This window comes from Meleagris gallopavo, chromosome 6 (genome assembly GCF_905368555.1).
Source record: "Meleagris gallopavo chromosome 6, MGAL_WU_HG_1.1, whole genome shotgun sequence".
NCBI lineage: Eukaryota > Metazoa > Chordata > Aves > Galliformes > Phasianidae > Meleagris > Meleagris gallopavo.
Genome location: NC_139409.1, coordinates 51,080,135 through 51,105,890, shown reverse-complemented (window position 1 = coordinate 51,105,890; position 25,756 = coordinate 51,080,135). Strand labels below are relative to the sequence as shown.

General features: G+C 40.7%; 1 protein-coding gene across 2 annotated transcripts in view; it reads left to right on the top strand.

Moving 5' to 3' along the window:
* The window catches only part of EGFR (epidermal growth factor receptor), a 151,833-nt gene extending 136,506 nt beyond the window's left edge, over positions 1 to 15,327 (top strand). The window contains exons 21-28 of one of the 2 annotated variants that reach the window (XM_085226730.1): positions 507 to 662; positions 1,527 to 1,602; positions 2,758 to 2,904; positions 5,222 to 5,319; positions 6,194 to 6,361; positions 6,458 to 6,505; positions 6,658 to 6,760; positions 7,768 to 15,327. In XM_085226730.1, coding sequence (XP_085082856.1) covers positions 507 to 662; positions 1,527 to 1,602; positions 2,758 to 2,904; positions 5,222 to 5,319; positions 6,194 to 6,361; positions 6,458 to 6,505; positions 6,658 to 6,760; positions 7,768 to 8,144 — 1,173 coding nt within the window. In that variant the 3' untranslated portion in view covers positions 8,145 to 15,327. Of the gene's footprint in view, positions 1 to 506; positions 663 to 1,526; positions 1,603 to 2,757; positions 2,905 to 5,221; positions 5,320 to 6,193; positions 6,362 to 6,457; positions 6,506 to 6,654; positions 6,761 to 7,767 lie in introns of both variants that reach the window. The other variant, XM_085226729.1, reaches the window with a different exon arrangement.
* Positions 15,328 to 25,756: the final 10,429 nt, after the last annotated feature.

Genomic DNA, 25,756 nt, shown 5'->3' with positions numbered 1-25,756 from the left:
CACAGAACTGGCAGCTTTGTGTTGATGAATTTATTTTTGCTTGGACTCTTCTCCCAGGCCATTTGTGTCTAGATTCTCCCAGAGAGGTTTGCCTGTGTGAATAAGGATGGTGATTGTGCTACCTTGAGGTCACAGGAGTTGCACAACAACAGATGGGTTTGCTCACTCAATTGACAGTACTGTGCTGATTTTATATGTCTTGAACAAAGTCCTAGAGGAACCACATCCTTCTGCCATCCCTTATTTCTCCGTGGTTCCACTTGAATACAGACCCACAGAAAGGTTACTAGAAGACAGTAACATAACTACCTCCTTCTCTGCATAGCACGTGCCCTCATCCTTCAATCAGCATCACAAAATTCAAAACAGCAAATCTTTCTGAAAGGGGAATAGGTTACCACGTGCTGATGGTGGTATGTATACAGTTACCATAGAGAACAGCTGAAGATTGGTGACTTACTTGTGTGTATGAGCAAGATGCCTACCACCAGCCTGTTGTTTTGCAGGGAATGAACTACCTGGAGGAACGTCGCCTGGTGCACCGTGACCTTGCTGCCAGGAATGTCCTTGTTAAGACTCCACAACACGTGAAAATCACAGACTTCGGGCTGGCAAAGCTGCTTGGGGCAGATGAGAAGGAGTATCATGCAGAGGGAGGCAAGGTACAAGGCACTAGAGGATGAACCATGGCGTGTTTGTTGGTGTGTTCATGTGTTCATGCATGAGCCTTTATGTTAAAAATAGGAAAAAAGAAGTGGGCTTTTCAGAAGGCTCAGCTGCAATCTCAGCTTGCTGCCTTTGAAGCCTGTGGAAGTCTGCTGAGCACAGCCAGAGCAGCGTCAGGCCAGTGTGACTGCAGTAGGAGCAGAGGTAGCAGAGCAGCAAGGGCTTTTGAAATTCCCACCCTGAATGTCTGGGAAAAAACAAGGTTATTTAGAAAACTATAAAAATGAAAGCATGTCTGAGTTCATCACATAGCCAGCACCAATAAAACCGTGCGGTTTGTGAATAGAAAGGGAATGCTGTTTATTTATAGCAGAACAAAGACCTGTCAGGCTTGGTTCAACATGCCTTTATGTTGTACTACATGCTGATGAAGGGAATGTATCCTGCTGAGAAATTAACAAAATCTGCTTGCAAATATTGTGACCAGTGACCATAAATGGAAATCAGATGAGCACAAATCGGTCTTTGTCATACCGTCTGAGATTGGATTTTTATTCTGCTACAACAGGAGAAATTAAAAAATTAGTAATTTAACTGTTAAAAATATGGTAAAACTAACTTGTAAGAGATATTAGTAATAGCCTCAAAAATTTCACAAGTTTCCAGGTTTATCATAGTAAGTGAAAACAGTAACAAGGGACTCAGAACTTGCCTGCTTTACCACTCAAATAATTGTGTTGTTTCATTGTGTTTTTTGACCTCCTTCTACAACCAAGTCATTGATTAAACACCACCTGGTGGTAAAGGTTGCTGATAAAATTTGACTCAGCATCTTATGGCTAATTTGCGGATCTTTCTAGGTTCCTATTAAATGGATGGCATTGGAGTCAATTTTACACCGAATTTATACTCATCAAAGTGATGTCTGGAGTTATGGTGAGTCTAAAAACATAGTTTTTGTGGATGTGTTGGAACAATTGCAGTGACATTGAAAAGAGTTCTTTATTCTTCCTATTATCTGAAAATTGAGAGATTAAACCTAAATAATAGGGCAAAATCACCTATACAGCTAAGTCAAATTCCCACAAAACTGAGCAGTGGTGAGGTGTAAGAAGTTTTGCAGAATATGCTTCCACATGATGAGCCCTTCCCTGACAGGAGCTACATGTAGGAGTTTGCACTCCTCCATGCGGTGAACTGCTAAAGAGCAAAAATAAAGCAGTATAATGGGAGGGAGGACACAAAACCATTGGCCACACTGCCAGTCATCATCAGTCAGTGTAACTCCACTTTCTCCTCTGGCACTACTTGAGGTGATGATATAACCTTATTTTGTCATGGTGGCCTAAAATGATTCAGAGTAGTTGCAAAAGGGCAAGCAGTATGATGTGCTCTCTGGGTACTGAGAGGACAACAAGGAAAGAAAAGTAATTGAAATAATTCATTTTATACTTTGTACAAGAGATAAAGGAGCTGAAAGGAAAATTTTCAGAGCAACTTGTTGCAAAATTTCCACTCCATGGTGTCATGCTCCTAGAAGACGTTAAGTACAAATGGTCAGACGCTGTATCCATTTAGAAAAAGTACAGTCTCTGGTTCTCTTAATCCATTTATGTATCTTGGCATCCAAAGTTTTTTTTTGAATCCTAAGCTACTGGACAATCACAATAGCTACATCACAGAGTATGTCATCAGCAAACAACACTGAGGCAGATGGTTTACACATCTTTCAACAACTGCTCTTGCTGGTTTCCAAAGAGACTGTTTTAAACAAAAAGGCAACTTGCATTTTTAAATCCCCTTTCTAAGCTGGAGTCAGGAGTCTGTAGCCTGTATTTCCTTTCTTTGCTGCGGGGCTGGAAAGTCTGTGGGATGTTCAACACTGAGACAGTAGTTGCGATTAAAAAGAAATAAAGGAAGGCAGGATGATTTCAAACTGTTTTATTAATGTGTATGTCTTTAATATCATGGCAAAAAGTGCTTTGCCTGGATGAGGATCTGTCAGTGTGTTTCTCTCAATTGACAAACACATCCAGGCAAGCTACTCGGCTTCCTCCAAATTTCTGTCACTGTCTTCTCCTTTCCCTGCAGGTGTGACAGTTTGGGAGTTGATGACATTTGGGTCCAAGCCTTACGATGGGATCCCTGCAAGTGAAATCTCCTCTGTCTTGGAGAAGGGCGAGCGTCTGCCTCAGCCACCTATTTGTACCATTGATGTGTACATGATCATGGTCAAATGTGAGTTCAGTGGATTTGTGGGTGCTTTCCTAAGCCCAATAAGTAGCACAGTTGTCTTCATTATGTAGGCATTTCTGTATGTTGTATTCTTGGTGATGGCATGAAAATTAGGTTACATGAAAAGAGCAGTGACAGAGTGCATTCCTGCACCTCATGCCTTAGATGAGAGTAGAGGGCATGATTTTGTTAATTACTAATTCAGCCAACTAATGGTTTATCAACCATTCACACTGCTGGCTGATGTTGTCAATTATTTTAAAATGTCAGGCAGTATAAATCAGTATAATACCATCCATGTGACCTGACACTCTGGTTTTAAACATCTAGAAAATAAAACTAACAGTGACTTCTCCAGGCTCAGCCTTAGTTCAGTAATATGCTGTCAGGTAGGGCACACTGAAGGGCTTCTAAATCTCAAACTCCTTTTTCATCTATCAGCTGCTAAAATGTCAGATTGTAACCTTGTTTTCTAAGCCAAGATTAGGCTGCATCCCTGCCAGTACAGTCTGTGTATGCTGTGGGATGCTGAGAGGCAGCCCACTAGGTGGCATTTAAGATCTTTTCACTGGAACAGACTGTAGCTTTTGCTGAAATATAAGCTGTGCTACAACACCGACCCTGTAGTATAGCACTTTTGGATAGGCCTGGAGAGCCTGTGCATTGCTGTGCTGGGAAAGGCACTGTGCAAGGAGAGTCTGATCCTGTGCTCACTGTGGCGAGAAGGAACCACATCCAGACATGTCCATCTGCGTCCATCAGCAGTGCTCAGACCCATAAGCATTCTCCTGGAAGTCCCTCACCAATGCTGAACCCTGCTGACACCTGAGCCCTACCAGATTTTGGTAATCCTATCTCAGACCTTCAAAAGCTCTGCACAACAGCGTGTCTCCAAATGCTGAGATTTTCTGAGTCCTGGCAGCTCCATTCCACTGCCCTTCTTTAAAGCCAGGCCAGAGCTAGAAGGCTGGCATTTTTCCAGGCACTCAGTCGGGTACCTCTTGCTTATAAAACACTACCAATGGAGTGTCACTACTCTCTTTCATACCATTACACTATATTTAAAAGCAAGAGCATGAGAATGTGAGTCTTGAGCCTTCCTTCTTCCACAGGACTCAGCGGTACATCTTTCATCACTCTGATCAGACCCTGTGTACAGGTTGCAGTGCAGACACTGCTGAAGCCATGCCCTCTTGTCTAAAAGAATTTGGGATTCCCATTCATCTCCTTTTATAAAGAGAAAATATAAACTGAAAAGTTGGAAGTTATTACACATAATTTTTTAAACTATATTTAAACACATGCAATTAAAAGATAAATTCAGAAGCAGTAGATGCTGCTTCTGCAACAGCAGCTTACTTCCAAAAGGTCCATTTTCTCCTAAAGTGAGAAGAATTTCTTTAATTGGTAAGAACTGGAAGACTTTAGCACAACATCATATCTTCAGCGTGACAAAAAGCTACTGGCACTGATGAGATTTTGTCCAATGCAGATTTCAGATGGCATATTGTCACTTTGCTCCTCCATTGCCTTGGATAAGCCGCTTTTATGAGTTCTCTCAGACATGCTAAGATTAACCTTTCTTACTTCTAATTTTAAACACAAGTGTCTATATATCACCTCATCTGTTAGTTGATATCGGAAAGTGTGGATTTTCTAAGTCATTTCACATGTAAAGCCACCAGTATCAATATTAGAAATCTCTTCCATCATTAATCCACCCTAAGCTGTAATTAAACTTCATTTACTAATGAAATACAACTTAGGTATGGTATCTTTCAAAACATTTTGTAGATGTAAATTTTAGAAAATATCTGGTACAGGGTAGAAAACTGCAATGCTTTAGATTTCCCAGGATTTCATGAAGCAGCACAGTAAGGATTAGGCAAATTACAATATATCTGCAGGAACCTGTTGAAAATACTTTGCTTCTCTTCCTTCAAGAGGGTTAGACTGATCCAGACTGGCCCCCATTAGCTGTCCTCAGGTCTTGTTCCTTACTGTCACATTGTTGACCTTCTGTCCAAGCAGAGAGAAGCCAGGAAGAGAGTGGACAGGCTTAGGCTGGAGCTTGTCTGGCCTTGGGATTTTGCTGCCTCCTTCATGCTTCCCAAACTGCCAGGATGTACTTCTTAAATGCTGACCTTCACACCAGCTAGTGTCTGGTTAATTAATTTTTTATGGTGATCTCTTACAGGCAGCTGCTTTCTTCTTACCATGTATAGCACTGCTCTTTTAGCTGTTACACTTTATTTCAGACTCTGTGTCTGATTGCTGAAACAATTTCAATTGTGCACTGCTCTCCCTGCTGTCCCTTCAGGCTGGATGATTGACGCAGACAGCCGTCCCAAGTTTCGTGAGCTGATTGCAGAGTTCTCCAAAATGGCTCGTGACCCTCCCCGCTATCTTGTCATACAGGTACTAAACACAGTGGTAGCAACACATCTAATGGGCGTTTATTATCGGGTCCAGAATGATTAATGATGAATAGGAAATCAAATTCCTGGTTTGGACAAGTTTTCCACATAAAAGATGCCAGGCCACACAGGCTAATATCCCCATGGTTTGCTTCCTTCTGAGGCAAAATGATTTATCCTGCCCATACCACTTCTGGGTGCTGCAGCAAAAAAAATTTTATGTTGACATTTGCTTCAAGCTAAAAGATCCAACACAAATGGTATAGGTGTGAGGATGTGAAAGCTGACTGAAATGGCAGAGCTCTGTGTTTTAGAGAATCAGAGAGCTGAATGTGTTAGCCTGTTTATCTCCTTGCCAGTGAAGGATTATTTCCTGTGATGTTTCCTGAAACATGATGTGGAAAGAGAAGCCATTTAGGAAAACAAGAGCAGTTGTGGAATAGATTTTGAACATCCTCTCTGGCACTGATGATAAGATGAAACAGCGTAGCTGTTTGTGGCAGAATGTGAGCTTACACTCAGTAACAGCATGAGTTGAGAAGATACACTGCAAATAATTTCTAGCACATGCTGATAATTTAAGGACAGTTCTTGCCTTCCAGGTCTTAACACATTCAGCTAGAACCACAGACAGAATTTCAAGACTGGCCAATGTTTTCTTAATACTGGTTCCTTGTCTATGCCCGATAACCTACTGAAGTTCTGAAATGCTAACAGAGTTAGAATAGTGTGAATATTACAAAATATTCAAAAAATAATACAAAAATGCAGATATTTTACAGCAGCATGGACATTCCAGGTCCAAATTCTACTGATAGCGAGGGCTTGAAGGAATTCAACTTGAAGGACTTCTCTCACTCTGATTTGTCTCATAGGGAGATGAAAGGATGCATTTGCCCAGCCCTACAGATTCCAAGTTTTATCGCACCCTGATGGAGGAGGAGGACATGGAAGACATTGTGGATGCAGATGAGTATCTTGTCCCACACCAGGGCTTTTTCAACAGCCCCTCTACATCTCGGACTCCTCTCCTGAGTTCATTGGTATGAAGCTTTTTCTCTCTGAAAACAAAAAAAAGAAGTAATGAGAGAGTGAACTGTTTCTCATTGTACCTGTATTTTCTCTCTCCTTTTCAAAAGAGCGCAACTAGCAACAATTCTGCTACAACCTGCATTGACAGAAATGGGGTAAGTAGAATGACTCGTAAAAAAGGAGTAGCAGCACTGCATGACCACTTTCCTATTGAATCCCCCTCCCTACTTTTATACCTCACTTATGCAAGTCAACTTCTACAAAACAGTCCCTGTAATACTGAATTTCTGCATTTCCAACCTAGCAGGGGCACCCTGTGAGGGAAGACAGCTTTGTCCAGAGGTACAGCTCAGACCCAACAGGTAATTTCTTGGAGGAGAGCATAGATGATGGCTTCCTGCCTGCTCCAGGTAAGTACCTCTCCTATGTTTCCATTCTAGGGCTATTCATTCACAAACCATTTGATCAGTTAAGACTCTTGCATAAATATAGTTGTCTTCCTTACTCTTTGAGAGAAAGGAAGCAATCTAAATGTTTCCTACCTTTTGCTTTTACTCAGTAAACAAGAGTGGAAATGCATGCACATATCCCTTTCTTAAACTTTTTCTGACTGCTTTTGGCCATCTCTCATTTCCACTCCTTCATGAGTCAAGTTCCTCATGTTTACCACATGTGCCATCTGGTCAGGAAGTTTACGTGTGTCAGTCTATGTTTAAAGCTTTCTACTACTTCAGAAAATATCATGTCAACATGGGTTTCACCCCTTATACCATTTCTGCCATATAAACAGTTTTCTGGTTGTGTCACTGCTTTCAGATATTGATACACAGAAGGAAGCTCACAGGTTCCCATTAACTTACAGCACTGGCCATCACAGAGTGAGACAGAAGGCATAGAGGGTCATGGTTAAGTAGTATCCTCCAAAAAAATTAATCTTCTCTCCTGTCCCACATCTCTTTTGAAAAGACTGACAAGAGACTGCATGTGAGTGAGAAGTGGAATCTCTGTTACTGTCTGTTCTGTATTTCCTAGGTAGTTTCCTCATCTCTAAACATTTTTTGAGGAATATGGCTTCTGACCGCCAAACTCCCTACTGAAATTTCAGAACAGTATCAGGGACATAGCTGCTAAAATCAGCACTAGCTATCTTGCAGCCTTGTGGTCAAAGTAATCTTTTCTGCTGCTTTGAAACTTGAACTTTGAAGGTGAGCTTCAAGGCAGTGTGCTTCATGTACAGCATGGCAGTCATTGCATTTTGTTCTCTTCCACTCTGGGTACAGAGCTGGGAAGTCTGGTGAGATGTTGCACTGAAAAAAGTGTTGCAGATAGATTAAAACTGCACCTTGGGTGATGCAAATGGTTGCATTCGTCATACCTCATCACTTCCATTATCTCGTTTGTTTGTTTTTAATTCCAGAGTATGTAAACCAACTGATGCCCAAGCAACCATCTACTGCCATGGTCCAGAATCCAATCTACAACAACATCTCTCTCACAGCAAACTCAAAGCTCCCCATGGACTCAAGCTACCAGAATTCCCACAGCACAGCTGTGGACAACCCTGAATATCTCAACACTAACCAGTCCCCACAGGCCAAAACAGTTTTCGAGAGCTCTCCTTACTGGATCCAGTCAGGCAACCATCAAATAAATCTGGACAATCCAGACTACCAGCAGGACTTTTTACCAAATGAAACGAAACCTAATGGTCTCTTGAAAGTTCCTGCAGCAGAAAACCCAGAGTACTTGAGGGTAGCAGCACCAAAAAGTGAATACATTGAAGCTTCAGCATGACCACAGAGAATTTCTTCTTGCATTGAGGCAAGTCAGACTGGTGAATCGCCTGGCTGCTGCAAGAGCAAAAACTGTTCAGCATGAATGGCAACCACAATGCATCAATAAGCACACTTCAGCACGCAATCTGAATCTGCAAAGCCAATCTCACAGGATAGTTTGGGTCTTTTCTTGCCCATTTCCATGTATAGCTGAAGCCCATACCCTGCACTGAGATGTGTGTTGAAATGGAGCAGGACCTTCCTGTACAGAAAAAATATGGATTCATTCCTTTCATTTTCAAATGGTAGCATGGTAAGAAGCCACTCTGGGATGAACTTGTGAGCTGTACACTCTGTACAGTCAAATTTCTTTCTACAATGTGTATTTTTATAAATGTTTCTAACAGATTTTTTGGATCTTTTACAAGATCAGATGCTTGTACTGCTTGTCTATTAGTTGGTGATCAGATCACCAGCAGGAAGAAAAACAATGTTACTAAATAGTTTTCCAAAGGTCCTGGAACAGAAATAGTTATTCCAAACCACGGGATTTCTACAAATTGGCTCCACATACTGCATCTTGGCATGAACAGGAAAAGTGCATCTGGTGGATGTATGGGAAATTCTGTCCATGGCAGGATGAGGCAGATTATTCTGGGGAAAACCAGCACAAGGAGTGAATGGCAAGACACATCACCTACTGACCACTGCTGCTAAAAACTGACAGGAACGCAGCTCACAATAATTTGTAGATTTTTACAGAGCACTCACTCGTCTGTTTTCTGATGGTAGAATACAAGGCATTTTCCTGATGTATTATGCTGTTGTAGAGTTGTCAAAATGCCTCTCCAACAGAACTGTTAAAGATGTTGCCATAATTGAAAAATTAAGTGTCAGATAATGTTTAACAGACTCTAACTAAATGTCAAGGAAATGAAATGCAAATGGTTGCAAATTGGAGCCTTCATGAGACAGACAGGAAGACTGATACTAAATTAAACTTCAGTAAGGCAAGAAACACAGGTAGCTCTAGCCAAGTAGTCTCTTTTAGAGACTCAGAAATCTTTTTGCCTACATTTGGCAATGAAAATGGTCAAGCCCGTGTTACCGCTTTCCTCACTTCAAGGCAGAATATGGCTAGTAGCTGTATCATGCCAGGGCAGAGACTAGGGCTGTTTGCTTCACTGTACCTTTCCCTGTGGGGACACGGAGGGTCAGTGAGCATGGGTTCAGAAAAGGAAGAGTGATCTAGAATGGTGGAAAAAGTTGCCTACCTCTTATGAAACACACAGCTTCTCACTGCTTCTTCAAAATTCCCAGCCTAGGCTTCTGTTGTCAGTGTGGAAGAGGCAGACTAGCCAAGATGGAGATTTTAACATAATAGTATAAATACTCTGTATACTGATAGTGTGTCAGTCACTGGAACCAAAGCAGGTATTCTTTCAAGGGCTCCATGTTACAGAACTTAAAACTCCTCTAGCAATGATATTTCTTCATGAAGGCAGTAGGCGTGAAATGCCCAAAGTGTGACTTTCCAGCAGCTTAGCAGCAGTGCAGTTTTAATCAAACCATTAGTTCAGAAATCAAAAGCATGTTCATCAATTTTAGAACATTGTTTTTACAGATGTACTGAGGAGTGAGAGTGGTCATGTGAAATGACCCTTTTTATAGATAATGCAGTGAAAAAGGCATCAGCAGCTCCTGTGTGTGCTGTAGTTCATCAGCTGCCTTTCAGTTTGAGGTAGAAAAGTGTATTTAGTCAAAATCCAAAGGTTTTCCTGGTCTGCTATTTCACTGAGACGTGAGTCCCACCCGCAGTGCTATGGGAAATGCAGTGTCTGACTTTGATTATTGCTGGTTTGTGTTCAAAACAATAACCAAAATTTAGTTCCCACGTCCAACTAGTGGCAGATTTCTCCTTGCATTCCTGAGAGCACATTTGTTCTGTTGCTCTCAAAAGCAGTGTGAATGCACAGGCAGTGCTTTTCTGCCCACCCACCACCCCAAGAGGAATGTAAATAAAACCAAAATGTGTTTTAACAGAAAGCACAGATAATTTTCAGTTCACTAAATCTGTTCTGTCTCAAAGCAGAACACTAGAAAATCATACAGTGCATGGTCCTCCCATAGCAAATTTCCAACAGCATTACATGGAAGAATGTATTGATGTTTTAATCTGTCATCCAAAACAATAAAGCCACTAAGAAGGAGCAATATCTATAACCAGTGTTATGTAGCATTAAAATTGTTCAATATTGGTTAGTTTGCTTGCCCTTCTAAAGCTATTTAGGAGGAATTCAGTAGAGACTTATTACTAGAAACAGGGAAATACATCTAAAAATTATTTATATATATATATATATATTTTAATGAGAATACTAGGAAAGAGGCTTTAGCTCTTGATAAAAACATACAGGAAGATTCCAGATTTATGGGATTAGTTGCACTGTGAAATAATTCCACTAAATGTGCACCCTTTAAGTCATGATTGTAAATAGGCAGCTCAGCAATTATTAAAAAGCCAGCAAAATAAAATAAAAAAAAGGGCAGTGCCTCAAGGGGCAGATACAGCAGCACTGGGGTGAATGAGATTGTGCAGCTGCATGGTTGTTGCTGGAGGCATGGGTGCTACACAGCATAGTGCTTCTGGGTAACATGCATTAGCAAGGTACCCAACAACTGTCACTGAAAAAATAATCAATAAGCAGCTGAAATGCTTTTTGTGTTGTTTTTTTTTCTTTCCACTGCAGGTCACTGACCATGTAACAGCAAGTAGCCCCATAGGTGCTGGTAAAGCCAAACTGGGTCAGGCAGCACTTTCACAGGCACCTTGCTGATGCAGTGTTGTACGAAATTAAATGGTACAGAGAAGTTATGGGCTTACAACTTTTATGAAACTAAATATTAGAATTTTATTTTCTGAATACTAGAAAAAATAAAGGCACTGCATCTTGATAGCTTACATACATCAGCATCCAAAAATGACTTCAAAGCACTGCCATTGTCTCTCAGGATACATGGGTATAAAACACTGATTTTAAAAACACAGCTAAACAGGGTAATGTAGCAGGCCACAGCCACTGGTAAAAGCTAACAGACACTTTACAATCCAGAAAATAAAACTTCAGTTTTCACTGTATTTCTCATGGAAGGCAAAATGACACCACTCACAAGTTAGTATCTCTTAATCGTAAAGCAGCAGTTAGTGACAAACTATTTGAAATAATAATTTAAGCACTACATGCTTGGATATGAAAATGTAAGTCACGTCAAGAGTTTTCATGTTACTTTGATGTTTTCCAGCAATCTGTGTGCGGTGTTGGTGCACTTTATTTCACTTGGGCCTTGGGTGTTTTCTTCTGCTGCAAAGGAAAGTGGCTTTGAATTCTCCTACATAATGCATTATAAAATATGCTCCTGGGGTTTACTTGAGAGGAAGGGGAGAGCGGTTCCAGGCTGAGAGCACAGACAGCCAATCCATATCTGTGACAGCTGCCGAATTTGCAATGGATTGTTCTTGCAGGCATGGGTGGGAATAGGTACACAAATGGCTCCTCTCCCTACTTCCACCTTGGAGAGAAGTCCTCTATATTTCTAGAGAGACCAGAGTCTGTACAAAAAACAGGGCTCAGCCTCTGTGCTTCAGGAGGCTTGGAGATGTACCTGGGGCTGTGGCAGCATCTGTGCCCTCACACAGTGCCTGCGGTGTCCTCGGGCTGTCTGGGGATGCTCCAGGGTGCCAATGAGAAACTTTGCATTTCCAGACAAGCAGTCATTTTTCAAATTCAGAGTTCCAACATCTGTATGTATACTTTAGTATGACTGCCTCTCCAGATGAGGAGTTACAAAATGCCAGCTTTTATTTCTGCCCATGCTTCTCTGGGAGAAGTAGTCTGAATCAGGACAAACTATGAAAATGTACCTGTGTCCTCCCTCCTGATGAAAACCACATACTGATGAAGCATCAAACTCTGCATGTAACACTTAGCAAGAATGCTTTGTAATGTTTTATCACCACTGAATCAATTTTCTATATTGGAATCCCACTTTCTAGTGTTCTTTTTCTGAGTTTTTATCTCTTTGTTCCAACGTACAAGTTTTTAAGGAGACTTTTTAAAAAATAATAGAAAAATAAAGTTTATACAAAAGAAAAATATGACACTTTTAAGAAGCTTTTTTAATAAGCTGCATTAGAACCAAAGATGTAATGTCTTGTTTTCTTGTTTTAAAGAAATAGGGTATTGATCACCACTTCCACACTATTTCATTACAAGGAAAAGCTGCTGATCTCCATCCTTCATTGGGACTGGCTAAAGCATCGTTGTGCCAGGTGGGCTTCACAAGTCACTGAGGCCTGTTCATAGAAAACCAAACCAAACATCAGAACCAGATATCACTTCAGGGACAGATCTATAACTTCTGCTCAATTTTGATTCACTTTCCATTCAATGCAATAACTAAACAAGGACACAGTAAAGAAAAAAAGAAACAACTACATTATATTTTGGCTCAGATTTAGGAAAAAAATACAGTGATGAGACATGATTAGATAACTGCCTTTTATGTAAATAAGTGTGTAGGCAGGCAGTGAGACTTTAAAATGAAAACACTTTTTGTTCTGCATTACTTTAATTATGTGGAGAAGTTGAAATCACAACACTTCCTTGATAGGATTTACTTTCTGTCACACATTCTCTCTAGTTGGGCATTGTGTGTATTTGCAGATCACCTGTGTTACCAAAGCCTAGTGGACTGAAAATCATGGTTCATTCACATCAGCAGTACACAAACTTCTAATTCTTTTACATGCGAAGCGAAATGAGACTGGGAGAGGAGACTGCGGAGACAGTAGGCTGTACTGCAGTTATTGGAGAAGGAAACCCTCAGTAGCATTAGAAAAAAAAAGTTTCCTGAAGAAAAAGAGAGAACTGAGGACCTGACTAGAGACTTGTTAATTGAATCACTGAAGTCAGCAGGCAAAATACCTTTGGCAAGTTTCAGGGCCGGTGTTCCACCACCTTTGCTCTTGTCCTCCTGCATGCTTCAGCTTTGTTGCACATGGGACTGTCTGGATGCAATGTGGTCTCTCTGTATCTTTCTCCTTGAATAATGAATTTTCTGATTAATAAGGTGAAAAAAATTAAACACAAAACCACACCTGTAACCTATCAAATTGCTGGGTTATTTTTCTTATGTAGCTGAATGGTACATCGTTTCCAGTTGCTTTGGAACTGAGCCAAACCATACTCCTAACCTCTCACAATCTAACTGAAAACTGTGGATTTTCAAATAACATCAATGCTGTCCTTATATTTAATGAAATGGACGTGAAGTAGTTGTCTACAGTGATAGGAGGGTTGGCTTACATACCTAAGTTTCTTTTTAATCCTACATTCCTAATTCTGTTCCCCTTGAAATTAGTGGGATGTTAAACTTGATTTCATTGAGAGTACAAAACAAGGATAATGTGAGTGATTTTGATAACCAAAGATCCTATGGATCTATTGCCCCATTTTAGGCCGCTTTGTATTGATGCAATCAATTGAATATAAGGAATAATGTCTTTGTTTTAATGAACTATCAAGCAATACATCCACAGATACAGACAGTACCCTTGCATTGTAAGGTTACTCAACTATGAAAGCACTATTTGTACAATAAGAAACTCTTGACTTTTATATGGTTTAATGGTTTATACTTTGATCAAAGATTGTTTGTATATTGAGCGAGAAAAATGAGGTGTATATTATTCTTTTTATTTGTTTTTAATTTGTTGAGAACTTTTGTTGTGATATACTGTTGTATTTGGGGGAAGAAAAATCAGTGGCTAGCTTGCAGCGTTTGTAGCCAGAGAAGAAATCACATTAGGGATTTTTTATTGGTGAACTTAGATTTTTGTAAGAGCAGTCACCTAGGGGATTTATCCAGTGCTTAGTGAGGCTAATAACAGAACCTTTCCTGTCTTCAATAATCTTTGGCTCTCTCTATTGATAGTGCGGGAGTTCATAATGTGAGTAAAAATCCAGCTAACAATTGCGACCATTGGAAGTGTAATATAAAAGACATGGTGCTGCTTATCAGGGCGTTAAGAGGTGCTGCTCTTTCAAAATACATGGCAGGTTCTCACTTCAGTTTTATGGCAAAAGCAGAAGGATAGTCAAAGCAATCCCTCAGATTCTCATCCTTATAGCATTCGGCATATAAAGCTATACTAATGAACATCTCTGAATTTCATAATCATGAGTTATTGTATGGGGCTGCTGAATCATGGCCTGAACCTCTGATTGATCACCTGAGGTGAGCAATAAGTCAGCCACGGGAGCACAGGTGAAGGCAATTCACCTGTGCTGCAGGAAGGGGTGGAGCCTGGCTCCACCTCTCCTAGAGCCATTTAAGAGCTGACCCCCTGTAGGGAAGGATCTCTTCTGGAGATCTGCTCCACTGGAATTTCCCATGTGAGCTCAGGTTATAGGGGAGTGTACCTATCATTTCTGTTTCCTGCTTTGGTGTAATAACATTACAGCCAAGCTCTCTGTTATACCTGAACATTTATGTATTTGTTAATTGTACATTGCTATACCATAACATCGGTACATTCATTAATTGTACAGTTATGCAACAGCAACATAGCACAACTCCATGGAAAGGAAAGTCAAAAGTTTCAATTAGTCACACATGTGAAAAACAGTTATATTATTGTACTACTCTAGCAAAAAGGATAAATTCTGTTATCAAAGCAAATGAAATAAAGCCTCAAGGTTCCCCAAGTATCGGTATTTAATTATCCAAGTGGCGGAACATGCAGAAGACAAAGTTTAAAAAAAAGAGTTGCAGGATCTGTGATATAACGGGGCAAAATACATTGGGTTTACAATACAATAGAGAGGATCTAGAATTGACAGTACACACTCAGCCTGGATAAGTCCCTGGTATTATCATTAGTAAACTAAATCATTTTCTCTCTCTAGAGATTAATTTTGTACAGAGGGAAAAAAAATGAAAAAACAAACAAAAAAAACCACTACAGCACCTTTCTCATTTTCATCTTTCCATCCAGTCCCTTCCAACACATAGGCTGCATGTTTTACCAGCTCAACTTACTTTATGCAGAACTTATGTAGTCTTAATATTACTGGTTCTCAGAAATGTCTAATGTGTATTAATGCATGATATTTTTATTTTAATAAAAGTAATTAAATAAATCTGCTGCTTGGAGGCATGTTTTTTTTTTTTTTTCTTTTTCAATGCTCAATTAAGATTATGCATAAATTAGTATTACTATTTTTAACTTGAAAAGGAAACTGAGATATATGTCCTTTCACCTCCTCTGTGAAGGTTCAAAAGTCTTCTTCATTGGGCAGGAGTACTCTTCTCTGTACTTCACAAATAGAAAAATAAAGGCACAGCATTACCCAAAGAGGTGGAGACACTGGTGGGGAAAAATCCCCCTGCTGAAGCACTAGAAGAGAGGAAATTAAAAATCAAGAATGAGGTGGGTATAGAAATGTATGGATGTTTGGGAAGAATAAACATTTAGAAATTCCGCTGATCTCAGTTCAAATGCCTGAAGCATAAAAAAAGACAAAAGGTGCAAAAGGATAAGACAGCTAAAGAAACACAGGTGTTATTTCCCTACTTATTCCCTAATTATTAGTATTCTTTAATTCCCTTATCTCCCTGACTAAGGTAAGATACAGAAAACTGCTCTCTAAGGAGAGGAAGGCAAGTCTATGCCACGTCCTTCCATAATTATTCTCATCAGCACTGATCAAACATAACATTTCACTATTCCCAAACTCAAGCAGGGAAAGAGCAAAGTGAGCCTTTAGGGATCTCATCCAAACCTGCAACAATTACACCACATCCTGTAAGAAATTTCCAGGACAGCCAATAAGAGCCATGGCTACAGTCAGAGTCTCTACCGCAGTGCTCATGTGTGAAGATGGCAGAGCTCTACCAAGGCCACCTCCTGCCAAGGGCTGTGTGGTTGGGCTCCCTGTTTCATACAGGTGACAGCCATTGCTCATGCCAGGAGCTTACCATTAGAGAGTGTTTTTCTGTGTGGCATCAAAGCAGGTGCTTACTAATCCATCAGCACAGCTTCTCTGAAGTTGCACAGCACTTGTTGGTGCCCACCTGAGGTAGACCCATGGCAGACCCCCAAGGAGAGGTGCTACTGGGGCAGCAGACACTAAGGGACATGTCCTGCACAAGGATGTTTTGTGAGGTGGACAGAACTCCACTCTGTTGAGGTGGCTCACTGGGAGCCCACCTGAAGGTGCATACGCTGAGACCGCAAATTCAAAATGGAGGACATTGCTGCTCTTATTTGAAAGAGGAACTGGAGTTAGAGATCAGGTGGTGTTTTAAATTGTTTGTTGGGAACTGAAATTTCTCTAATAAGTACCATACATGAGGTGTTCCACATCAGAGCTTTTATTTCAGAAAGCCTTTTGCTTTAAAATCTCTTTTCTTTATGAAGAGGGAAGTATCATTTAATGCGCGTGTTAACCCCAGAGACTGTTGTCCTGTGAAACTGAACCAGCTCAGAAATAGCAATGTTTGTTTTCTGTATCCAGTACTGCATGGGCTGATTTACACTTTTCATTTCTTTCTCATTTCTTCCTTTTGGGCATAGATGTATGGATTTGTATGGGAACTGCTCAGTCATGGCCTGAACCACTGAATGAGAACTGGGGGAAGGATCCAGTCAGCCCTGGGAGCACAGGTGAAGGCAATTCGGCTGTGTGATAGGAAGGGGTGGAGGCTGGCTTCACCTCTCTTAGAGTCCATGTAAGAGCAGACTGTCACAGGGAAGGATTTCTGGTTGGTGATCTGTCCTTTGTGAAGTTTTTCCTGTGAGCCTAGATCTTTGGAGACAGGTGAGCATTTTTCCTTTGTAACAACATTCCATTTTGATCCATCCTTTGCTGTTACGCTCCTCTATCACCATTCCACTCTGTGAATCTTTCCAACTGTAACAGGATTACATTAGACTTCAGTGGATCTTGTCCTTCACACGTGTGAGCTATGATGACAGTGGAGATGGCTGTTCTTGTTTTACAAACAGCTTTTATTTAGCTGTGTTTCTACTGATGCTCTTAACCAGTCAGTGTACAGTTAATATGGATTGTAGCTGGCTGTATCACTTTCTGCCTAACCGCTAAATCATCAAAAGCAGATAACTTGTGTGTGTTTTGTGGTGGTGAATAATAAACACAACAACCTCTGCTGCTGCCTGTGAAGAGCAAGCTGCACTAGGCCCGGCTGCTCTGGATAGGCCAGAAATGCCCGAGGGGCAGCCCTTGTACGGGTGCCAAGTCCTCCAGGCCCAGACCGCGCTGTTCTCTGCCGACAGCCCCTTGGGGAGAGACAGAAAGCCCAGGCCGCTGTCGAGGCTAGCAAAGAGAAGCCAAGCCTGCAAAGTCTGCCTGGGTCCTGTTGTTGGAAGGTGTGGAAGAAAAGCTAGCAGTGCCCTCTTCTGGAAGAGATTAAAATGTGCACAAATACGTAGCTTTAAAATAGGCTTCTAGCAAGCAAAGCAGAAAAAAATAGCTCACACAAGCAATTTATTTTCCAGCCTATTTGGAGTACAGGTTCATGCTACATTTAATCCAGTGTAAATACGGGCTGTTGCTGCAAAGGATCACTGCACTGATCTGATGGATAATTAATCCTTCTCTCTGATGGTATAGTTTAAGCAAATCTACAATGCAATTGCATGCACCGGAGATCTGACATCTGATGTGGCAGTGTGTATGCCAAGGACGTGACCGTACCTGTGGTGACAAACAGGTAGGTCCTCCTGCCCTCAGAAGCACATATTCCTGTGAAGTACACCATTTCTGTAGCACTCAGTTATTTGTTTTCTTCATGTCATGCAAGATAATGCTATGAGTTAAAATAATGCAGATAGGCTGTGTCAGGACAAGGGGAATTAAGTTCATTCTTCGTTTACGATTTTTATTCAGACTGCTGGTGGGAAGTAGGCTTTGTCCAGACTTCTTTTTTTGTATGAGGTGTTTCCAACATACACAGAATCTTTTGCAGAGTAAATACGAATATTTTCAGTGAATGTCAGCTTTAGAAAAGTTGCGGTCTTGTGGAACATGAACAACAACAACAAAAAAAGTCATGTACATTTAAAAATTGGTTATACTGGCTTCTATCTTGCTAACACAAAATTATTTCTGTTACTTGATTCTGGCTCAAAATGCAGTGGAGATTTGCCTAAGAAATCTGGATGCTGTGTTTATAATCTGGAAGCTGTAAATAAGGGTGCCAAAATACAGTTACCTCACAGAGTTATCTCTAGATCTGTGACAGGGACACGGGCCCGAAGAGAGGGGAAAAAAACAAAGGAGAGGAGAAGGAAAAGAGAAGTGTTAACCATTTATGCCTATCCGGCCTGGCCCCGGACTACCGACTCACTCGTGGATCGGCGCCTTGGGAGAGCCGGGAAATCGAGGGGTCAGGGAAGGGTAGGGAGACAGTAGATGGGTCTTTAAAAAACAAACAAACAAACGAACAACGGCAACGATCTGAGGAGGAACGGTAATTTACTACAGTAGACTGCAGGAGAACCACGCTTTTCTCCATAACGAGAGGGAGGCGGGCTGAAGCCCTGTCGAGAGCTCCATCTTTCTTTTCGTCCTTTGGGGAATGGCCGCTCCTCCCCTGCCCTCTGAGAACCAAAATGCCCAAAAAAGGCAGTGCACAGAACCGGAACATTAACTCCTTAATTCCTTTACATGATGCTGTCGTGTGGAATATCGACAACAAAAATCACAAAACCACAACAAGTTATAAGGAAGTGAGGCTCTGCATTTGTCTCAGACGTATGAAGACAATAAACCTAATTCCCGTCACACATCAGTTCAGCAGGCAAGCAAAAGCTACGGAATGCCTTTGTGCCGAAATTGAGTTATTTGGAACTTTTTATATTTGCAGAGGGCAACAGGCATGTCTCTGCAACATTTTAGACAAGGGATAAATAGCATCATGAGAGTCTGTTCATCTGTGTTCCTCCTGAATGTTGCGCTGCTTTCTTCCCAGTTTTATATCTCTTGCATATGGCAAAACCGTGCCAGTTAACAATTTTTTGCAGAGCAAGTTGGGTTGATACTCCTGCTGAGGATGTCTTATTGTGGTACTAGGGTATTGTCCTATCATAGGCAGTGGCAAGGTCAGGCAATAGGCATTTGAAATCAGTACAAAAATACGGGCAGACAGCAAGCAGTTATTGGGAGGAGCAGTAATCTATATGTAATTAGGCAACAGATACTGGAAGTAACGCTGATTCCGAATTCATGTTTGTAAGCATCCTTGTCAGTAGGCTTTTCTGCTGCTTCCTTTCAATAGAAGATGGTTTAGGCTAATAGGGCACTTCTCCCGAGGTAACAGTGGTCACTGGGAAGTTTAACATCATTATGAAGCAAGAGATGAGCCCACTGGGATACTGGCAGCTCAGAGGATTTACACCAACATGGTTTTTGAGGAAGCCAGTGGCAAGATACTGGAAAGTAGAAGTGGTACATTAAGACAGCTGGAAGTAATCCTGCAGAGATGACACTGGCTGTTCATAGTGTGCAACAAAAACTTACCTTCGCTACATCTCTGGGAGATAAGTAAGCACATTACACAAAGGTAGGAAACTGAGATAAAGAAATACAGTCTGGGCTGGTGTGGGATGCCTGAAGGGAGGGAGCAGATAGGTTTTGATGTGGCTGTACAAGTGTTGACATGACAGAAGAAGAGCATCCTATAGAAGGAGGAAGGATGAGGTGAGAAAGGGTATGTCAGAGGCTCTTTGACTGGCTCTGACTTCCTCAACAATGAGGAAGAAGGAACTGTTGCTTTAATGAAAAGTACTGTGCCTTGGTTTGTTTTTTTTTATATTTTTGCATCAAAATTTGCTGATTGGTTGAGTGATATTTAGATGTTCCACTGGACCTCTTTTTTTCATTGGAGGAGGATGGAAAACTACCTGTTAACTACCTGTTAATTTTGCATGTATAAGACCTCTGTGTGTGAGTTCTGCAGAGATTCCACTTGTGTTGTCTTTGGGTCTTTCTCCTTGTTAAGGGGTTTGTTCAGCAGGTGGAGAAGGGCACAGGCATGTATATACTCTTGAAGGATGCAATTTCCTATTTTGCAAGCCTGTAAGCTGCTTGCATTGAGAAGGTATTACTTCAGAGAGAGTTTAATGAGTTCATAAATGATGGCTCGTCCTGAGTTCTGGGTTACTGAGTATTGATGTTATCATTCAAAATATTCACACAAATTTTATTGCTTGAAAGATTGTTAATAATTAACATCTATTTCAAACTATTTTAATAAACACAACTCAAATTTATACTTTCTCACACAAAGAATCACAAAAAAGAAATTACAGAGGCTACCAGAAAATGAAAAATTAGGTTGCTAACAAACCGAATTACCCCAAGTGCATATAAGTCCTCTTTCTTACATGCTTTCCTTGAGTTCCCAGCATTAGCCACTGGAAGAAGAATGATGTTTTGCTCTACAGACTTTTGATCAGATGACACAGACAGAATTTTAATAAGACTGATGGAAACTAGAGTGTAAGCCTGGCTCCAGCCACCCTTGGTGGTTTTGGTAGTTTAATTGCATTCACCAAGCAGAATTTACTCTCTGTGGCTTGGGCTGTTTCAGCTCTTCAGAGAATACAAAGCAATGGGATCCAGCTGAAGCCCACATCCACTGAACTAGCAGTGCGTTATATCAGTTTATGACCTTATGACTTTGTTATGTTAACTATGATTTTTATCTTGAAATGTGTAATAGGAACACTCTTCATATTGAAGACATAAATACATAGACAGTGACTGCTTTCCCACAGATGGTGAAAAATTAGGGCTGAATAAATTTGTAGTCAGAATTTATAATATAATGTTAAGAAAAAGAGGGAAAATTATACAGTTTATATGGTACAAATGCCTTACTTCCAACATCATATTACTATACAATAAAAATTTTAATACAGGTTGGAGCAAAAAGCTGTGAATTTGTTTTTCACTGGGGAAATTCATTGTGTTCTTCATTTTGAGGTAGTTTGTATCATTAGAGAATTCTCATTTTTGTGTGTTCTTCCATCTCAATAAATGTCTTAGGAATGCTATGTTTTTCTGTCACAGTACTCTGGGTATTTTTTATGAGGAAGATGCATTCCTCTATATACAGACTCAGGATAGGCAAATGAAACATCAACCAACCAAGAGACAGGTAGGGATCAGATGAAGTCTAATAGTTGCTATTGGTTTCTTTTCAAAGCAAACTCTTCTCTTAACACATTTAAATGTGTAAATGCTCCAAAATCATAGTACCAAGTAACCTGTTTTATAAGCCTACTTTTATTAAGTATAAAGTTTGCTACTACTACAGTGGCCTAGCTTAATGAAAGTTTAATAATTTAGGCATATCAAGATTCCAGGCAGAGTAATTTTATCTACTTTAGATGAATATGAAAATATAACCTATCATGTATGAAGGAAACTGCTGTCTACTGTTCCTGTGGAAGTTTATATGGCAGACAAAGAATGGTCTGAGTTTAATGAAGAGAACAGCTAGTTTCTTAAAACAGCAGAAAGCTTTGAAAATATGACTTGATTCACGCTGTTACTGCAGAGCTCTTGTGTTCAAGCAAATGAAAGATGCTGCAATGCAGTTTGTTTAGTACTTGGCTCTTTCCCCAAAATATTGTAGCCTTTTGTGGGATTTCATGAAATGAACGTTCTGTTTAACTTGCCAATGGCAAAGTTGCTGTCACATCTTTTCTGTCTCTTGATAGGGTAGGCTGTATTATGCTAAGCAGAACCGAATCACAGAATAGTTGAGATTGGAAGGACCTCTGATTGTCATGTGGGGCATCTAGAGCAGGTTGCCCAGAACATCGGTGTGATGTTGACAGTAGAGTTACTCACACAGATCTTTTTCAATAGACTCAATTCCCTAAGTTTCAAAGCTATGTTTCTTGTAGTCAAGGGGGAACTGGTGGATTTTAACATTGCAAACAGGAAGATTTTACCATTTGATCCACGGTGGTGGTTGCTGGTGATGTGCAACATGGCACTTGAGCTCAGCTTCCTCCTGAATCTCCAGGCACCCTACCAGCACAAGTTCATCACAGAGCCATTAGCATAGCAAAAGGCAGACAGTGCTCACTCCACTCACAAAGTGGAGCTGGTAACCTTATCTCTGGAAACCTGGCAGGAAACTGGACTCGCAGCAAACCACTTCAATGCACCATGCAAAAAAAAAAAAAAAAAAAAAGCCATCAAAAACCTTGCCTTCATAATCATCAACGCATTTAGCATTAAAAAAAAAAAAAAAAAAAAGCTTTTCATCTTCAAAGTCTTTTACAAATATTCACTAATTAACCTTCCATGTCTCAGTATTAGAGATACCATGGGAAGGGCCTCAGGGAAAATGTTAGTGAAGTTTCTAAACATCCCTTTAAGATGTCAATTGAAGCACAGATTTTTATTTTTATTTTTTTTAATCACTGCTGAATGCGAAGCACTTCTATAAATACTTCAAATAGCATTAATAATGCTGTTGGAATCTGCCTGTGTACACAATCTGTGTAAGAACGTAAATATCATTTATATTACTCCTAAGTCTTCAAAACATGACTAATGGCACATCTGCCTTCTCTGCAGAGCAAATTTCTCTGCAAAGACAGGCAGAGATGTTTAATTTCTTAAAGTAGTTCCACAGAAGCTCTATGAAGCAGTTCTTGGTGTAATATAAGCGTGCAATACTTGCATGAGCAAGGCTGTAATGAGCTCTCAGTTGCTTGTTTGATTTTTTTGCTGGTTATCCATTTGTCTTCCAAAGGATACAGTGATGGGGAGGCAATTTTGTGGAATGCACGCTCTGTATATAGGTGTATATATGTATATTTTGTCATACACACTGCAAGAATATCCTGCACGAGATCAAACCAGAGAACAAGTCATGGCATGCCCGAGGAAGCGCCTGAAGAGACATCGGAAGGCCTGGTATCATCCCCCCCCGGTGCTCCTTGTTTAAGGAAGACTTGGAAGCAAATCGCCATATCAATATGACAAGAAGAGCGCTGAGACATCTTGGAAACAACGGGATGACTGCTGACTGACACCAGATAACAAACAAATTAACAAGTAAATAACAAATGTAAATCCTCTGATAAGATTGTGAACCTGGAGTGCCCAGCCAGTGGGAAACAGGGCAGGGGGAGAGGCAAAGGGGAGAAAACAGGGAATAAAGACTGCCATGTTGTGCCCATAGGCGCCCCTGCTTGCGGGACGCCCGCCATTGCAATGGCGAATAAAATCTGCTTTATCAGAGATACCGTCCTGACAAAATCATTTGGACATTTCCAACAGGTGTTGCTGCCAGCTATGACAAGAGCATCAATCACTTGTCTACGATATAAAAGCTGAGTTTAACTCACTTGCTGATTATAATTCACAAGGTAAAACTGTAGTAAAATCAATAACAGTTTTACATACGTTTTCTCTTAGGCTTACAGATGTCAAAAACACTGTCTACATGATGTGAACGCCTTTGTGTAATTTCAGAGAGAGGAACAGATTTCAAAGTACATAGGTCTCTTCTAAAATGGGATTTCACATAACCGGATCACTTAGGACCCAATTCTTGAAAGTATGAACGTGCTTAGAAATTTAGGCAGTTTTTTAGCAGAAGTTACCATCTGACTCTTTTTTTCCTTTTTTTCTCCTTCACACCCTCAGTCTACTTGCTATTTAGTCCATAATCATCTTCATCTTACAAGACCTTGTATGCTCTTTCCAGCTTTCCTTCACTTCTGCAAGTCACCAGTGGACTCTTCAGCTTCATATCCCTTCCAGCACTCTGCTCTCAGTCCCATGCTCTCTTTACAGCATTGAGCAGCGGCACGATGTATTTTTAGCAAGCAAGATCTGACACAGTTACAAGGAGTATGCACTCTGCTGTGGAGGAGGATCTCATAACCAAAGCCTGTACCTGTCTATCCTGTCAGTCACTTGTTTTGTTATGCTGATGCTAGTGTCTCCTCAGGGCTGTTTTGTTTGAAAGATTTTTTTATTTTTATTTTTTATTTTATTTTATTTTTTTGAGAGCTGATAGCTTACTTAACGAAGCACTCTGCAGCCTCAGAACTGTGATTTACTCTGCTTTCCAAGCGGGTTAATTCTATGTCATGTTATCTTCAGTTTGTTGAAGAGGAATGGTAATTGAAATGGGAGTCACAGGGGTTGCTTTAGATCAAATTATGCAAGAATTTCCCAGGGACTTCAGCTGGTCTCAGTTTTTCTCTTTTCTGGCTGTGCCATTTTTTTTCCAATGTCTACCAAAAATACTTATTTTTGTTGAGAGTTCCAACAAAACTAGCTCAGCTATTTAGAACAGGGATGTCACGGCAGAGATGAAAGAGAGGCATTTTGTGAGTAAAGATAATATCATGTTTTTAAGAGTCCTGAAAAGCAAAGCCATAAGAATAGGCTTTTCTCAGCAACTATGCTTTTAGATATTTTGAGAAATACTGTATTTGATTTTGCAGATTTTTCTCTTATGGTTGGTGAACTGCACAAGCCAGGAATCACTTACTGTACCCACTGGATGCAACATCCCTGGGTTGAGAAGTCAGACAGATGCTGTCTGGATAATGAGGAGGCGGTTAAGATTTCATCATTTCATGATTTCAGGATTTTCAGCATTTTATTAAGGTAAGTACTGATTCAGAGATGTCCCTTCTGAACACTGCTGTGCAAAATCTAAAATCAGGTACTCCCACTGAGAAGCCTTCTGAACACAAATTCTCTCAAATCAAACCAAGTGAGACATTACTGCTCATTAGGCCCTCAACATTTAGGTGCCTTTCTGATGGAGTGAGACAAAATGAACCATCAATCAGGGAACTATGTAGGTTACTCTCAAAGTAATGCCTCCTATTTATTTATTTATTTATTTCCACTACTTAGCACCTGTGAGAAAAGTCAGGCTTCATCATGCTCCATGCTCCCAGCAGCAGCTGTAGGTAGCACTCAGACCCCCCTCTGCCTTCTGTCCTTAATGCTGACTGAAGGCAGCTCCCTCAGCCTGCCCAGAGATGCCAGGTGCCCTGGCCCCTTCCCAGCCCCTCCAGGCCCTGAGCTGAGCCCTACACCACCTGGCAATGTCTTTCCTATACTGGGGAGACCAAGAGGGGACACAGGAATCTACATGCAGAGTCTGGAGTTCCAAAAAACAACATCATTTACTATTTTGGTTATTCTTGTGAGTTTGTTTTTTTTTGAATTTCCAGTCTTGAAAATAAATCCTTCATGCTGCACTTCAGCCTTTTTCCTTTAAGAACTGAAGTGTTTTGCTTCTCCACAGTAACAGCCACTTCTGTCACTTTGACAGTTCCCCACAGCCCCTGGCAGCTCAGGTATGGTGCTGCTCAGCACAGCAGCACAGCAGATGCCAGTCCCTGCCCTCCCTTCTTCCTCTTGCTGCAGAAAAAATGAGAAGTCCTGATAAGGGAAGGGGGGTGGGGACAGGAAGGATCGGCTCATAGGAGACTTGGCTGCCAAAAGAAGAATACTGAGGAAACGGATGTCCCATGGGAGCCCACAGAGTGGT